The sequence below is a fragment of the Manacus vitellinus genome, unplaced genomic scaffold (assembly GCF_001715985.3).
Source record: "Manacus vitellinus isolate BGI_N305 unplaced genomic scaffold, ASM171598v3 scaffold_53_pilon, whole genome shotgun sequence".
NCBI lineage: Eukaryota > Metazoa > Chordata > Aves > Passeriformes > Pipridae > Manacus > Manacus vitellinus.
This window is the reverse complement of record NW_021940637.1, coordinates 968,883-985,277: the sequence shown is the minus strand read 5'-3', so window position 1 is coordinate 985,277 and position 16,395 is coordinate 968,883. Positions and strand designations below refer to the sequence as shown.

General features: G+C 43.4%; 1 protein-coding gene across 5 annotated transcripts in view; it reads right to left on the bottom strand.

The window, feature by feature from the left end:
* Positions 1 to 1,424: 1,424 nt before the first annotated feature.
* Positions 1,425 to 16,395, bottom strand: part of PEAK1 (pseudopodium enriched atypical kinase 1) — a 102,000-nt gene continuing 87,029 nt past the window's right edge. For all 5 annotated transcript variants that reach the window (XM_018081512.2, XM_018081513.2, XM_018081511.2 and 2 more), the window contains 2 exons: positions 14,380 to 15,128; positions 1,425 to 5,002 (listed from right to left, as the gene is read on the bottom strand). In XM_018081512.2, the coding sequence (XP_017937001.1) occupies positions 3,842 to 5,002; positions 14,380 to 15,128 (1,910 nt within the window). In that variant the 3' untranslated portion in view covers positions 1,425 to 3,841. The remainder of the gene's footprint in view (positions 5,003 to 14,379; positions 15,129 to 16,395) is intronic.

The window sequence follows — 16,395 nt, the reverse complement described above, 5'->3', positions numbered from 1 at the left end:
CCAGCTGACTTGTTATCCACTATTGTTCTCCCTGTGCAGATCCCAAATTTGAAAGCCCACAGTTTTGTTACTTCAGGTTTATGCTGTACTACAAGCGACCTAAAGGGACCCAGTCACATAAACCCCGAACACAAATCTCATGGAACAGATCAACCCAGTCTCTTATGAAGTACAGCATTTAATTTTGCAAAGTATTTTGCATCTTTATGTGGGCAGGATTATTTCTAGGGCTGTTATGAAAAGAGTAAGATTCCCACCAACTGACCAGCTACATTTCAGGTTTTTGACAAGGCACTAAACATTGTGAATCCAATCACTGTGCTCTCTCTGTAACATTAGAGAGGGTTTTAATGGCTCTAATAGGATCAGAAACCACTCATCATAATTCTTCAAACAAGCATTTGATTTTCCCAGAAATTAGTTTGCACTGGAAAAATCTTTAGAGTTCATGTTAAAAATATTTGAATGACAGCTTTTATTAATAGAAAAATATATATTTACAGTCAATACTGTTATCTTAGATTTGCAGCTCTTCCTATTTCTTGAGCTCAACTGAAAGTGCGACATTGCTAAAAAGAAAATTCAAGATCTGTGCACATATTCAAGTAAGTTCTAACATGCACAGCCAGGGGTTTTGTTCCTGTCATACACAGGATCCTGTTGCAAACAGAGCGGGTTTTTTTCCTTTTGCTTAGCAATTATGCTGTAGCATTCTTAGGATTTGCTTACAATCAGTTTAATGCATACATTCCTGTATATTTACGTGGCACAGTCTGGTGCCAGGATGGAGAACCACCACAAACACAAGTTACAATCATCAGTTATGGGCAGATCTGCAAAGTCAGCCTCAGGCTCCTCGAGGAAGAGCTCAGGCCAGATCAGGTTTGACTACATTGACCCTTCTTTCTTTTTTAAAGAAAAAGACCACACGACATTACAAATTGCTAAAGTTTACCCAGTGCTGCACAAGAAAGAGATTGGTAGTGAACATCTATCCATGCTTGATTATACTGCAGAGCTAAAATGAGTACTGGTTCATCACAACAGATACAAACTGAGATTGGAGAGCTAGAGATACAAAGGCATCGGACCAGCTGCACTAACACCGACGGCCGGGGAACACTGAGAATTCAGCTTTGCATGTGCACGTCGACACGGGAGGGACACCGGGAACGCGGGGCCATAAACACGGGAGCACCCACCGGCCCCGGGAATCGCTGCAGTGGGGCCAGGCTCCGGGCCAGGCTCCGGGCCAGGGAGCTGGGAGGGTGGGTGCACACACACACACCCACCACGGAACAAACACAACACAGAGCACGGGGAACAAAAGCCCTCCAGCAGCTCACACACTGACTAACGGCGACTAGAGAGCACCGAGTGCCGTGCCGTGCTCGCTGGGTTACCCTGCCAGAGCGTTGCCCTCCTGTGTCCAGAGCGAGCAGGGCTGCACCCAGCGTGGGATTCTTTGTAAAGGTTCTTCTACGAGCTGCTCAGCAGTAGTGTAGAAACTTTCTTTCCTGATGTAGTGGAGGTACCTCAACTACACACATTGCACTTGGGCTTTTAATGCACTGTCCTGTTTTTTCTGCATCAATGCCGCCATCCTAACCTTTTTTGCAAAAAAAGAGAAAGAAACAAAAAATATATCACACTAAAATATATTACCCTTATCCTTGCCTGATCCTTCACTGATACAGGTGAATCAAACAACAGAATAATCATCAGAAGTTTCAAAAAATCTTCAGGAAGGTCACAAAGACAGTCTATACTACAGCACAATCGATGTAGGCTTCCACATGCCCTTCAGCTGAGCTCTGAGAGATGCCAGAGAAGAGCAAGATAGACATGTCAGCCCCTCCAGGGTACTGTGTGGATCCAGAGCTAGTTTTGCTGACTTTGAGCCTGCAGGACTGTTTGTTCGGTTTCCATGCATCTGGTCCAAGCATGCATATGCTGTATAAAGTGGCTATTTGTTTCAAGGCTGAAGTGAATGGATTCCTCACAGTTTTAACAATTCAAATGAAACATCAATCCATAAAAAAAAGAACACATGGATATCTGTGCATTTATGTGCCAGGAAAGTAAAGGAAGGGGCTGCAGATCTAGCATCAGGTAAAGGCTGGTGTGTAAAGTGAACACTGTAATGTACAGCTTTAAAAAATAATACAAGAATTGCACATAGATCCATAGGAGAGAAGCACAGGCTCATAACTAGGGCTGTCTGCTTTCCATCACCTGGGTCAGAATATTCAGGATCACTTTTTTCCCTGCATCCAGATCAGTTCTTCAGAGTGATTCAGGAAACAACTCATAGCCTGGCAATACTGAGCAAAGGTATTGTCTGTACAACTGCATAGGTTCCATGGGAAATGGCTGTCAGGGCATGGAAGGGAGTCAGCAGTGGCCTCTAAAAGTGAAAAAGCTCCTTCAGGTTGAGTTTTTAGAAATTCTGACTCTTTAATCCCCACTAATTCCTCCTCTCATCCAAAACTCTGTCTGTGGTGCTCTTTGAGCTCTTCTGACAACATTCCATTTCTCGGGTGTTGTCTGTTGCAACATTAGAAAACAATAGTTACAACAGACAGAGACAGGCAGCCAGACACCCCTGTGGGGAACATGGACCAGGATACTGTCAGCTGTGGCTGCCAAACTTAACAGCTCTCTCAATAATTAAACAACAGTGTTTTTGCCCCCTTGTTTTTACCCTTCAGAGAACTACATCTGCAGTAGAAGTGTCTCCATGTGGCCTGTTAGCTACACACAGACAAGCTTTAAACATTTCTATCTCCTGCCAACAAACCAGCAGAGCCAATTTCAGTCCCATTTTGCAGTATGGCCCAAGTGACAAGAGCAGACCAAAATAAAACAGAAGAGGTGGCTGTTGTTTTCATCCTCGATCTGTAGCAGTGATTGTCAGAGAAGGTTATGTATGTCCTATCCAGTTCAAGTCAAGCTTTAGTGATGGAGGGGGAATTTCAGTGGCCCACCATTGTCTTGTTCTTGTATAAATGCAGTTATGGCTACAGTACATCAATAGTCCAGACTGGTGAATGGCACCTGGGAAATGGGATAGACAAAGTGTGCATATTCTGCTTTTTAATGCAGAGGTCATAAGCTAAGGGTAATGGTCTGGTTAAGGCAGCGTTGTTGAACTCATGGATCCATGGGTAGAGAGGATATGGGTAGGCAGTGAGGCAGAGAAGGAAGGAAGGGGACTGAACACAGATGCTCACTGACACTTGCCACAGTCAGCAGGAAAAACACAGCTGGGGAGGAAAATACAGCAAAGTCTGTGGTTGAGACCAAAGGAAAGAGGAGCACAGCCCACCTGTGGGGGACTGATTAAGCTGAGAAGAAATTTTGTGTGGTATGTGGAATGGAAGCAAATGAGTGTTTTGTGGCACGGTGGATCATTCATCTCACATTTACAACTAATCCATCTCTGCTGATGGTCACTGCTATTCACTAACCAGTGCTACACAGGAAATGACAGAAACTACCCAGAACAGGAGGGCAATTTGTTTACTGCAGTGGTAGAAATAGTGGTATCAAAGTTTGCTCTCCTTTTCTGCCAGATATGAATCAAGTCACGTACTGTCTGACCCGAATGCAGTCATACATCTATAATCAATCCCTAACGGGCCTGGCCAAAAAAGTAAAGTTTCTGTCAGACTGGGTACAGGATGCAATTTCTCCAATGAGAACCTATTTGCTCAGAGTTGCTGGCTTTGATATCTAGGCTGTTTTTAACACTTGTACAAAACGTGAGCCCTAGTGCAGGCTGGAGTGAGGGCAGGGGCAGAGGTGAGGGTGTTTCATGAAAAGCAACAGGCTCTACAAACTAGTGCTGCTTCATGATTCTCACAATGCGATGAAGTGAGTCCGTAGTGGCAAAAGCCAGATACTGACAACAAAGCCAGTCTTCCAGAATAATTCCACAGTCCCTCTCCAAGGACTTCTCTGCAAACTTGATCATCAGCAGCGTCCTTTTTATGTCCAGCCAGTTCTGAAGGATAGCATCTCTTCGCGAGGGGTTGGAGGAGGTACTCAGAGCATGGAACAAGTCCTCACGTGGACCCCAAAGCAAACACTGAAGGATTCCCTTGGCTTCTGATATCAGGATCCTCTCTGAAGGGTTGGGATTCAGCAGGCAGCTGGCAAGTTGTTGAAGCCCTTGAGAGTAAAGGGAACGGCAAGGAATCTTCGGGAGGTCAGCACGAGTGTACTCCTTCTCCTTCAGCTCTGGATTCTCATCGAAGGGGTTGGGTAAGTGCAGCATTTCATAGATGAGGATGCCAGTCTGGAACTCATCACACTTTTTGTACTGGGTCGCAGTGATGATTTCTGGAGCCAGGCGGGACTGATCCCGTAGGACCTCTGGATCCACCATGTGACTCTTCTGCTTGGCCTGGGAGAAATTGCTCACTATGAGCCTGGCTGGGCATGCGGTGTTGGGACCGTGCTCCATGGACTCGGGGCTCAGGGGGCTGCCTCCCGGTCTGGAGTGAACCAGCAGCAGGTTCTCCAAGCGCAGATCACAGTGTGTGATGTGATATGGCTTCAGGTGCTCCAGGCCCAAACACAGCTGCAGGAGGAGCAGACAGACCTGCCTCTCGTACAGGTCGGGGCTCTTGGCGTGGCGGGGCTCGGACTCGCGCACGAAGTCGGCCACGGTCAGGTGCGGCACCTCCCGTGTGATCACCACCACTCGGCTGCGGGGCCGGCTCATGGTGCCCGGCCTGCTGGAGCCCTCCTTGGCTGCAGCCTCTGCACTGGAAGCCGTGTCTCTGTTCTTCTGCTCAGGTTCTTTCTCCTCTTCCTCCCGGTCTTCTTCTTCTTCCACGTCCGGCGCGTCATCGTCCTCCCACGGCAGGAGCCGAACTGGCACTTCAGCCAGGAAGTGGCCACAGTCCTGCTGGATGTTGAAGTTGATGGCCAGGCTCTGCCGGATAGACAGGCTGTGATAATACTGCTGGGACTCCTTTGCTTTGCTCTTACAAATCTGGGGGAGGAAAGTAAACAGACATAACTCTTAGATTTCTAAATTCTGCATCCTTTTTATAAATATGTATTTTGTTGATGGGATCTACAGACTAGACCTAAACACAAGCAATAAAAAATTCTTTACTGAACCGACCTTGGCAGACAATCTTAAGGCACTCAAACTGTTTCCATTGGCTAGTAAGCAACTGCAGAGCAATACATGCAGGCACCTCTCCCTCTGCATAGATTATCCAATGGAAAATACAGTCTGGTTTTTAATCAGAGTAGCAGCAATATATGGCCAATGCACAGTGAAGCTTATTCACAGTTACTTGATTATCCATATCATTTTCTTGCATGTTCTTCTCTCAGCTTTAAGTGAAGCTTGAACAAGACCAAAATAATCAACAGCAATAGAAGAGACAAAGAAACACGCACAGAGTATGTGACCAAACGCTTGCAAGTGGCCCAGTCAGCATGGCATGACAAGTTACAGCCTGTCAGCTCTGGGACTGGATACTGGAAATTCAATCCCTGAGCTGCAGCAGTGCCATGTCTGCAGCGAGGGCAGGGTGTGTCATGGCACAGGCTGCTGGCAGCTGTGCTTGGCTGTGGCTCAGGTGAGGGATGGACACTCCTTATAACAGGGTACCTGAACTGCTTTCAATCATCTGTCAAGATCCCAAGTATATGTTTGGGGGGTTTGTGCCATGTGTAGCTGTATTTAATTTATGCCCAGTAATATCTTGTTGATATACACATTATCACCATAATAATTATCCTTATTAATTGTCTGCACTGCCATAACAACTGGCAGTTCCAACCCCCTGACAACAGTCACTGGACAAGCCCCATTAGGGCCTGTGTTCTAAGGCATTTACTGATTAAAATGACAAAGACTCAGGCATGCTGATATTTGCATATTAACCTTAGTTCTACTGAATTCAGAGAGATCATTCAAAGCATGTAAGGTTAAGTGTATGTTTTAATCTTTACACGGTTAAGTGTCCAAATATTCACTTGCTACATAATGTACAGGTCTTAACTGCAAAGCTCAGACAAGAAAGAAGACATCTGTGTCCAGATGAAGTTACAGCTTCCCTCAGCTCATCTCTGAAAGCTGAGATAACTAAGGTTAGTAACAGTCAGAACTTCGGCAGGGTAAGTTATAAACTTGCCTTTCACTAACACAAGTTTTTTATCTTTGATATGGTTATGTGGTTAAGAAACATAATTAGAACAACTATATGTTAAGAAACATAATTAAATCGGGGATTTAATCTTTTATGCTTGTTGATCAGAAAAGTGCATTGTCAGATCACATGGAAGTGGACACAAGCTGTACCAGCATTTTGATTGTCCTCCTGTCTTCCATACTGTGCATATTTCCATACCTCACAAGCATTTACATTTCCCTATTATGCAAATATAACTTAAACTGCCTGTTTATAACTGCCATGCACAAGCAAAGCAGGTTTGAAAAATGCATTTTCCAGTCAATTTTATTTAAGAGAGGAAAGCAATTTTCTGGAAATGTTGACAGTTACCCTGTTTATGCAGTGGCTCTTGCTCATTTAAATTTTCAAATGTATTTTATCCCATTAGAGGTGAAGTGAGTTGTCAATGGAATGCATTTGCTCCTGCCCCCCCTTCTCTCGAGGGTTACAAAAGCTTAAAAAAATACAGCAAAGATATAGCAATAACCTTTAATAAAACAATAACCTTTGAATTATATATGAAAAGAAAATGCCAACTGATTGTGTTTGAGACTGAAGGCCCCTGATTGATTAAATACTTAATACTGCACAGAAAACAGAACTAGAAAAGTTGCACAGACCCATATATATGTGTTGTATATACACACATTGTATACATCAAATCTGCAAGAAGAGCTATTAAGGAAAACAAAAAGTTTTGTCTTCTATGCCCTTCAAGTCCATGGCCTTTTTCTTGTAGCCAGCCATGGGGACAATCAATTCCCACAGCAGAAAGGGTTCAGTGTGTTGTAAACCAACCTATAGTTTTTAAAAATACTTAACTGACCTAATAAAAAAAATAAACTTGTTCTGAAAGAGTTTAATTTTAAGGTCAATCTTACTTGCTGATAAAAACAGTTGGAAAACCACACTTGGCTTTAGCTACTGCACTATATTTGATCCACAGAGGATTTCTAATGCCACCTGCCAGCTAAAACTAATATTCTATTAGGAATATAATCCACAAAAGTATTTGCTCTGAAAACAACATACACTTCTCAGTTTGGTGAATACAAGGCCTTTTTTAAAGCTTATGGAAAGGATTTCTCCTTGCCTACAGAAAAAGAAAAGCAAAGGAATTGAGACTTTTTCCTAGTTTCTAATTTTAGGCCTAGTCAGCCTCTCTTTCCTGCTTCCTTCAGAGGAGGTTCTCAGGTTTACTCCTGGCATTTCAGTTAAAGTTGGGGATGGGCTCTGCACCTCCCAAAGTCAGCCTTGGATCGCTCATTTCAGAAAATATGGCCAATCCCAGAATTGTGAGAGAGGCAAGGAACCTGCACCCACCCTCTGGGGCTGTGGTAACACCTCCCTCCTGTGGCACTGCCTGGCTGTGCCCTCTGCACCAAAGGCACTCAGCACTGGGGCAGAGGGCACTGCCCCTGCTGGGCCCATTCCCTGTTCCTGATGCCTCTGCTGTGCCCATTCCCTGTTCCTGATGCCTCTGCTGGGCCCATTCCCTGTTCCTGATGCCTCTGCTGTGCCCATTCCCTGTTCCTGATGCCTCTGCTGGGCCCATTCCCTGTTCCTGATGCCTCTGCTGGGCCCATTCCCTGTTCCTGAGCCACTCCCACTGGCCTGCAAGGCAAACCCCAGCTCTGTGTTGTGGGCTGCATCATTCCTAAGAAAAGCCTCTCCAGTCTATTAAACCCACCCCAAAACAGAGTTATGCTTTTCTGTCTTCTTTGCCCTTCTCCCTGCTATTCAACCCCAACTTCACATTAAAGTCACAGCCCTTCTCCCTGCTGACTGAATAAAAACTGATCCCCAACTCCCACCCTTGAACATTACACCTTTACAGCTGGGGAAGGTGGAACCTTCCCCCTCCTCTTTGCTTTCTTTTTGAGACAACCCAGCCCTTACTTCTCCTGCCTTTATTCCTAATCCTCTGATTATTGGTGCTCTTTTCTGGATTCTCCCCATTTATTACATCTTTCTGAAGAGTGGTATAATGAATATAATATTCTGAGTTCAGACCTTTCCAGCACCAAGCAGAGCTGAGCTCTGTATATAATGATCCTTGGAACACTTCCCAGGACAAGAAGTTCCATTAACTCCACTGTTCATGAGCAGTGTCCACTCTGCAGTCTGAAGCCATAGCAGGGCCAAACTTTCCCCAATATCAGTTCTTAAAGATGTTTTTGTTCCAGACTCTTCTCTTTATATCAATAAAACACAATTTAAATTATCAACAAACCAGAAATTAAATACTAAATAATATTATGATTAAAACCAATACTAAAATGACTGCATTCATGAAAAGAGTTTTCCCCTCCTTATTCTGCTGTTAAGGAATATAACCAATATGGGGGAAAAAAAAAATCTAATCCCACAAATGCCCAGTGGTGATGGCTTTTGGATGCTTTTCCTTCTCTTGTTTCATACAGAGAAGTAGATGGGTGCACAAACGTGGATCAGTATCTGCAAAGAGAGCTGAGATGTGATGAGAGATGTATTTTCTGCTTCTTGCCTTTTGTTTACAAACACCATGAAGTGAGAAGCGGAGGAGGCAGCTGGGTTATTTCAGGCTGATTAAACTGCTGACTACACAAACACCAAAATTGGTACAGCAGGCACTCTGTAATCACCAAGGGGAAGGGAAAGCTGGGCTGTCTGGAGGCAGCACCCAAACCTGGGCTGTAATAACAAATCAGACACCTGCCTGAATTCATAAAGCAGTTTCTAGAAGACAGACCTGCAGTAATCTGATGTCCCTGTAAGAGGGTACTCTTCAGGTACATCCTGGGGTTTTATACTGCAGTGTTCACATTCTGATTTACAAGTATCTTGTTAGAATGGGGAAAATGTACTGAAAGCAGTGGAGAAATGTACTGAAAGCAGTGGAGACAAACTTAGTTTTCTTATTGATCTGTTCAAAGACAGTTTAGAGAATTCAAATTTTATTTATTTCCTGTACTGTGCTATCATTTTCTGAGTTGCAGTTTTTACTTGGAACTCTATTTTATATTACCATTTTGCAATGGAGTAGTGAATACTAGTGTTTAATACTATCAATGGCTAATCATTCTCACCCAAGCATTTCGTATTGGAAAATCACCACTATCACCTCAAACTGTCACCTGAATGACCAAGATTTATAAGTTTCAAAATGGTCTGAGTTAGAGGAAGTTATGGGACCAAAGTCTGGGCTTACATTTGAAAAGATTTAGGGAACAAGTTGTGACATTTGATGGCCTTCCTAACAAGTGCTTTCGACTGCTTGTGATGCATTGCTAAAGAGTGCACACAGAGCTGCTTTTCTGTTTGTGATGGTTAAATGCTGTGTCAAAGCTGTGAATAAATGTACAGCTCAGCTTCCTTTGCATTTTTAAAGCTTTTGTCTGTTCCAGTTGTCTACTCAAAAAATATGGAAATCCTGTTGCCTTTTACATACATAATATGTTTTGAACACCTATTTTTTGGCAGAGGAAAAAAAGGTGAAAATACCTAACACCCACAGAAAGTAGGATCAATCAGTCCTTTACCCTCTGCTTTAATGAGCTCCTTCCAGCTGAGCTGTGCAGATATGGTATGTGATAACAGCTGAGAGGAAGCTGTTGATAAGGGCTTGGCCAGCCTTATTTCTAGAGCTGATAAAGAGCTGGTTGTTCAAAAGATGAAGCAATGCTGGTAAAAAGCCCTTCCTTATGATGCAAGAAAGCCATGAGAAAAAAGAAGTACAAGTAGGAAGGAATGGAAAGCATCCACCTTCCTTTTCTCTGGAATGCACTGTCATCATGCATCTCTAATGTATCCACAGGAACTAAACTTCTGTCACGTTTACAGGGACAGGGCAGGTTTCTTTACATCCTGCCATTTCAATTTTCCCCCCTGCTCCCAGCCTAAGAAGCAGGGTTTGGATGTTTCAGAGCTTCTACAAACTGTTCTGCATTAGCTTTTATTTTTCCTTTATGAGTCCCCTAGCCTACTGTGCCATCAGCTGACTTTCACTTCCCCAGCAGGGAATCTCATTTCCACTCTGTCCTATGCATTTTGCAGGGCATCAGTGAACTTAAAGCACGATGAATATTGTGGGAAATGAATTTACAAGTGCTGAAAATGAGAAACACAGAAGATCACAAAGACTGCACCATCTGTGCTACTTTGTTGTATTGCACAGAGGGACAACTGCAAATGAAATTCTGTGTAGAATGAAAGCTTGCTAATCCCAAATTGATAGCTTATTCTTGGCACAGCCTTGTTTTCCAAGGAGGCCAGTTTGATATCTGATTGACCTCATTTTCTTGATCTGGCCTTGGAATAGAGCTCTGACTTTTTAACAATGTGCCAAAATACAGAATTCTATTCTGCCGTGACTGAACTCAGAATGGGCTCGAAGTTGAATGTACATTTTATTTTGATCTGAGGCATGAAGTTCTGGGATGACCTTAAATAACACTTCTGTCAAGAAGCTCCACTAGGAAACTAAATTACCAAAAAAAAACCACCTCAGCACACTGTAACAAACTAAACATAACTAGAAAATAATTGTCAGCTGCAACCAGGAAACCGTCAGCCAGGCTCAGCCCAGCACTGTTCACTTTGCATTGCTCTGCTTTACAGTTGGGACAGCAGCCTTACAAGAAATCCTCAGGTTTTACTGCTAGAAAAACTTGTGCCTGCCCTGCAGCAATGAAAGCAATAAATTTTAACTGCTCCTTTGAGCTGTTGGCACCCTTGCAGTCCCTGCCATCCCCTGAACAGCACTGCACCCCTGCCCGTGGCCAGGGCCAGCCCAGCGGGTTTTACGGCCCTGCTGTTCCCCGGGGACTCGGATCACCTGTGGGGCTGGGATGTTGGACTGTTTTCCCTGAGAGTTTCATATTGAAAGTGGAAGTAGTTTATGTCACTGACATAATAACCTCGTCTATTACTCATTCTGAGTCATATATTTATTTTTTTTAAATAAAAAAGCTCCCTGTGACATCACTGCCTTACTCAGTCCCCGTTGGGACACTGAGAGCTGAACTCACCCAGTCTCCTGTGTGCAAAGAGCTGCTGCCCTCTGCTTTCACTTTAGTGTAACCTTTTCACCACATATTTGGAATTACTGGTAAGACTGTGGTTTCAGGGGAATGTTTATCCATATTGTCCCAGATCCACCAACTACTTAGGAGGTGGTACTGCACTTAGTGAAAAAAAAAACCACCTCAGGCTCTGGAACTTTTTGGAAACCTTCCTTGTTAAGGAAGCTTTTATTTTTCTGTTTGAGAAAGTAGTTTTCTGATCACAACTTATGTACTGGTTTTATTTATAATGTTTCAGTCAAAATAATTTCCACATGGCCTCCTGCAACTTTTTTGCACAGGGTGTTTACGAGAAGATTATGTGAGAGTGAAGCAAAAACCATAATACAATGTTGTGAAACAACACACCCCTATAAACATTTCCACTAATATCCACCCCAACAGAACAAGTTGTGCTCATTCTCCATCAAATTTATCAGAGCTTCTTTTGCTGGTGAAACCATCAGAACATAAAAGTTCATCTGCACAAAATGTTCATTCTTCTAAATTTAACTCAGCAGTAGTCAAATGGTTAAAGCTGAATTTTTAACAGTGCTTTTGTAGTTCTACTTTGGAGCTAGAATATTAAATTTTTTATAAATTTATGCATTAAGACCATTAACACCGTTTGGGGGTCAATCTCTTGTTTTCTATGAAGAGAATAATAATTATAAAATCTCATTATCACATTTTTTCTCAGATCTAATATTAAAATCACAGAACTTAAGAACTGTCTGAACTGTTAGCCAGCATTGCTTGGGTAGTTCTGCAAAACTCAAAAGAGCTACATAAATTCACACAGCCTGAAGATGTGGCTCCATGTACACTTTCAAAATGCATTTCTAAGACTTGATCCAAAACAACAGGAAGACCATATTTTGGATTCAATAGGCACATTGGTGATTTTCATCTCACTCTTTTTTCCATCCTGTTTTGGGGACAAGGGATTTCAAATGGCAGGAAGACACAGCTGATTTATTGAAGGTAGATTATGATGTAATTTGGCTCACACAAAAAAACACCCACGGTAGTAAAAACTGGCGCATTTGTTAAAGCTAAATTCCCCAAATCTCTGTGTTATGTCACAGCAATCTGTTGTTATGAGCTTTTGGACAAACCTGAGCCTGGACTGATGGCTTGTAAGTAAAAGATCAACCTGGGGCAAACATCTTCCCCTATCACATTAAATGCCTGGGAGGGTATTTTCAAGAGTAACTTTTCCTCTCCTTGTAACAGCACAACAGCTCAGGGTGACCTTGAGCTCAAGGATATTCTGTGGACACTTCACTCACATCTACTACCATGCAATAAATCTTGTTGGTCTGAGAACTATTTTTAAGACACCTGAATTATGAAAAGGAAAATTTAGCACCTATTTGACCATGTTCCATTGCTGTTCTTTCTTCTCCCTGGCTTTCTACAGGGGAAGTGTATTTAGGAGGACAGCAGATAACAAAACAACAGGTCTTGCCAGTGAGGGAATGCTTTAAAGGCACAAATGTGATGTGCAAAGAGGTGTCACATTAGTGACAGCTCAAACCTGCCTTTAGAGAAAAATACCACGTTGGGCCCCAGAAACAACCATTTGGAACTAAAACAAAACAATCCAAGCCAGTAATGAGTAATGCCAGGGTGCTGATTCTGCAGCCAGAGCTGATGGCCAGAGACACATTCACGGCCTGGTTCTTTCTTGGCCACTTTGTACCAAGTGGCATCCACAAGACATCCATGTTTCATTTCACATCTTTTGAGGTCCTTAATAATTACCAAAATATAAATGGTTATGCCCAGAAACCTGCCTTAAAAAGATGCCTTTTCAAGTTTCAGAAAAACGTATCAGTGGCACCAATCCTACCTTTTATTTTTTCATATCTTACTTGCAAACAATCACACAGGAGTGGTAACAACATTTTGTTCCTGTAAAGCACCACCCTTGTGAGAATGTCAGCGTGCTCTGTAAGGAATAACTCATCAGGCCTCACACATCCCTGTCGGGTAATAAATGTTTTATCTCAGTTTCAACAAGGAGGAGTCAGAAGTCTGGTGATTTACTCAAGGTCAGCCAGGAAGCCTGACAGAGCTATGAGTCTCAGCTGTCCTTCTCACTATCTTCCTACCAGATAAGCATTGAGAAATGCAGAGATACAGTGCTCAGGAAGAACTACCTATATAAAAGTCCATAAAGTAACAACATCTAGTGAGACAGCTGCCAACTAAGCATTAATATATTAGCAGTAAATCTAGTAAATTTTATTTCTTTAATGTGCTAGCTGAAGAATTTATAAGGCAACACTGATGGCTGTAGACAGAGCTTTTGAAAGGCTGGTAAGGAACACTGGTGAAACTGTAAGACCCTGTATGGGAACATCAGATATATTAGCCTAGAATTTACACTTAGAATTACACAGCTCTGAAAATGGAAATGTTTTAGTTTTTTAGGAAATCTTTCTTAACTAAGAATGATGACTTAAGTTCATCCCCATGCAGATGGATCAAAAGGATTTTTTCACTGTGAGTTTGACCCATGTTAAAATAATTCAGCTTTTCTTTCAAAATGTCATTGAACAATGGTAAAGACTGAGATGTGTTTATTTTGTTCCAGCAATTTTGGAACTGCAGTAAAAACATGAAATTAAACAGCAGATACCAATGCCACACATGGCTCTTGACAGAATCATAGAATCATAGAATCAGCTGGGTTGGAAGGGACCTCTGAGATCATCAAGTCCAAACCTTGATCCAACCCTGCTGCAGTTCCCAGCCCATGGCACTGATGCCACATCCAGTCTTATCTCAAACATCTCCAGGGATGGAGAATCCACCACTTCCCTGGGCAGCCCATTTCAATGCCTGATTACCCTCTCTGGAAAGAAATTCTTTCTAATATCCAACCTAAACCTCCCCTGACACAGCTTAAGACTGAGCCCTCTTGTCTTGCTGAGAGTTGCCTGGGAAAAGAGACCAACCCCAAGAAGTAAGAGCCTGTATTTTGGGCAACCTACTTCTCCCCCAGCGCTGCTGCCAGCAGCACCCACACGTGTTCGTGGCCCTGTCACTACTGGCTGTGGTGCAGAGCGTGGTGGTTGTCCCATTTGGTCACTGCTGCCCGGGGTTTCCATTGTCCAGGCCCCTCTTACCTTGACTGCGTAGTTGTTGAGCGGATCCTTGGCGTAGGAGGCCGGGTAGTAGACGGCGTCGCCGGCCTCGCAGCAGGGCTTGTCGCTGGTCAGGCGGAAGTCGGACCAGCTGTCCACCCCGAAGCGCAGCTGGTCCTTCTGCCCGGCCATGAACAGATCCTCGCATTTCAGCGCCAGCTTCTTCAGGGAGTCGGCGTGCAGGCCTCGGATCTTCCCCACCACCTCCTCCCGGTTTTCGATCCCGCGATAAAGTGCTTGTCTCTGCGGCTTCTGCACCCCCCTGCCCTGCCTGGCCTGCGAGAGGTGTCTCCCCGTCAGAGACTCCATGCTGTTGGAGCACCGGTCCTTAATACTGATAGTGGTTAGGCTGGAAACACTGTTCGTGGCCGACGTGGTTGCCCTCAGCTTTTCCACAGGCCTGTCCAAGGAATCCCCGGACTCGTTGTCCAGTACCTTGAGCTCCAGGCTGACGGAGGAGCAGGCGCTGCTCGCTTCCCAGTTGGTGTCGATGTCGTAGGTGGGATTGGCCATGATGCACAGGTTGTTCTCCAGAGCCTGCTTCTGGAGATCCCTGGGAGTCGGCTCCGTGTTAGCTCTCAGGATTGTTTTCTTTGGCAGTGGAGGTGGGGTTGGCTGCAAGTTGTTCACTGGCTCCTGGTCTACCAGCCCTCCGAAGGCAATGGCATCATCCAGAGCTCCCTTGGGTTGCCTCGGCTGTTTTGGAGGGATCATGGTTGCTCTGGACTGTCCTGTGGAATAAGATAATAGTAACAGAAGATTAAAGTACTTTGCATCTGCTGCTCATATTTGTGCTCTGCAAAGAAGTTTAAGGCAAAAAAATAAAGCTGACTGGAACCCTCCCAATATTTAAAAAACCCCTAAATACATATATGAAAAGATGAACTAATTACTAAGCAAAATGACCAAATCAGCATCCCATACATGTCATTACATCCAGCCAGTCCTGGTTTGACCCTGGCATATATATTAACATCAGTGTCAGTGCCAGCAATGCTGCCACTTCACCTCCCACCTGATTAATGACAAGAAGTGCAAGGAAAAACCAAACATCAATTTGGCACTTTGGCCAAAGTCCAGTTTCAGCAATTACACCCAGCCACCCATAATTTCTTCTGCACTCAACTATAATATTATTCCTGACTTCCTATTCAGATGTGCCAAAACTATGGGTAGACAGCAGTCCATAAATTTCCATAAATTGGGAAATCTGCCAGAGAGGCTGAAAATCTTATTTCAGAATGGAAACCAGAAACCTTCAGACACAAATAATGGAGTTTAGATACTTCTGTGGTCACATTGGGAAGTTAGGATTGCCCCAGCAGATTCACCAGCTGGAAACAAGGAAATTAGGCCTATTTTCACTCAGGTTGACAAGTGTGTTCCCATCGAGAACTGAGTTGTGTTTTGACAGAAATATTTTTTACCCTACAATTTAAAACTCACATCCCTTCCCCCAACTGTAAGTTCTCTAATACATTTCCCTTCCTCTCTTGCCATGGGTACTTTTGTTGGCAATATTGTGTTCATAGATAATCTGACCCAGCTTCAGTCAAGAAATTCCAAACAGCAGGTTACGTACACACAAGCACAGAATTTCCACTGACAGACTGCTTTCAGACATCTGTGTGAATCCAGGGAAGATAAACTTCCTGTCATGTGCTCTGAATGGCTTTTATAGAGGGCAATTATCTTTTATAAGTGCCAGAGTCCTTGAAAATGAAGAACAAATAAATGACAATAATATAATGGAGAACAGAAACTAATAAACAGACAATACAAATGACCAACTTGCTGCTCTGGGACAATTAAACAGTTGTTACTCATATCAAAATGAGATCTTTCCACTCTTAATAATCAACTGCTACTTTCAGAGAAATTATTTTATAAGCTTTCTACTACTCCTGGGAGGTTCACTACCATGGTAAGGTAGGAAGCCAATTTTTACAGTTGCAACACAGCAGACATGGAAACAATAATTGCAGTGGAGCATCTTTT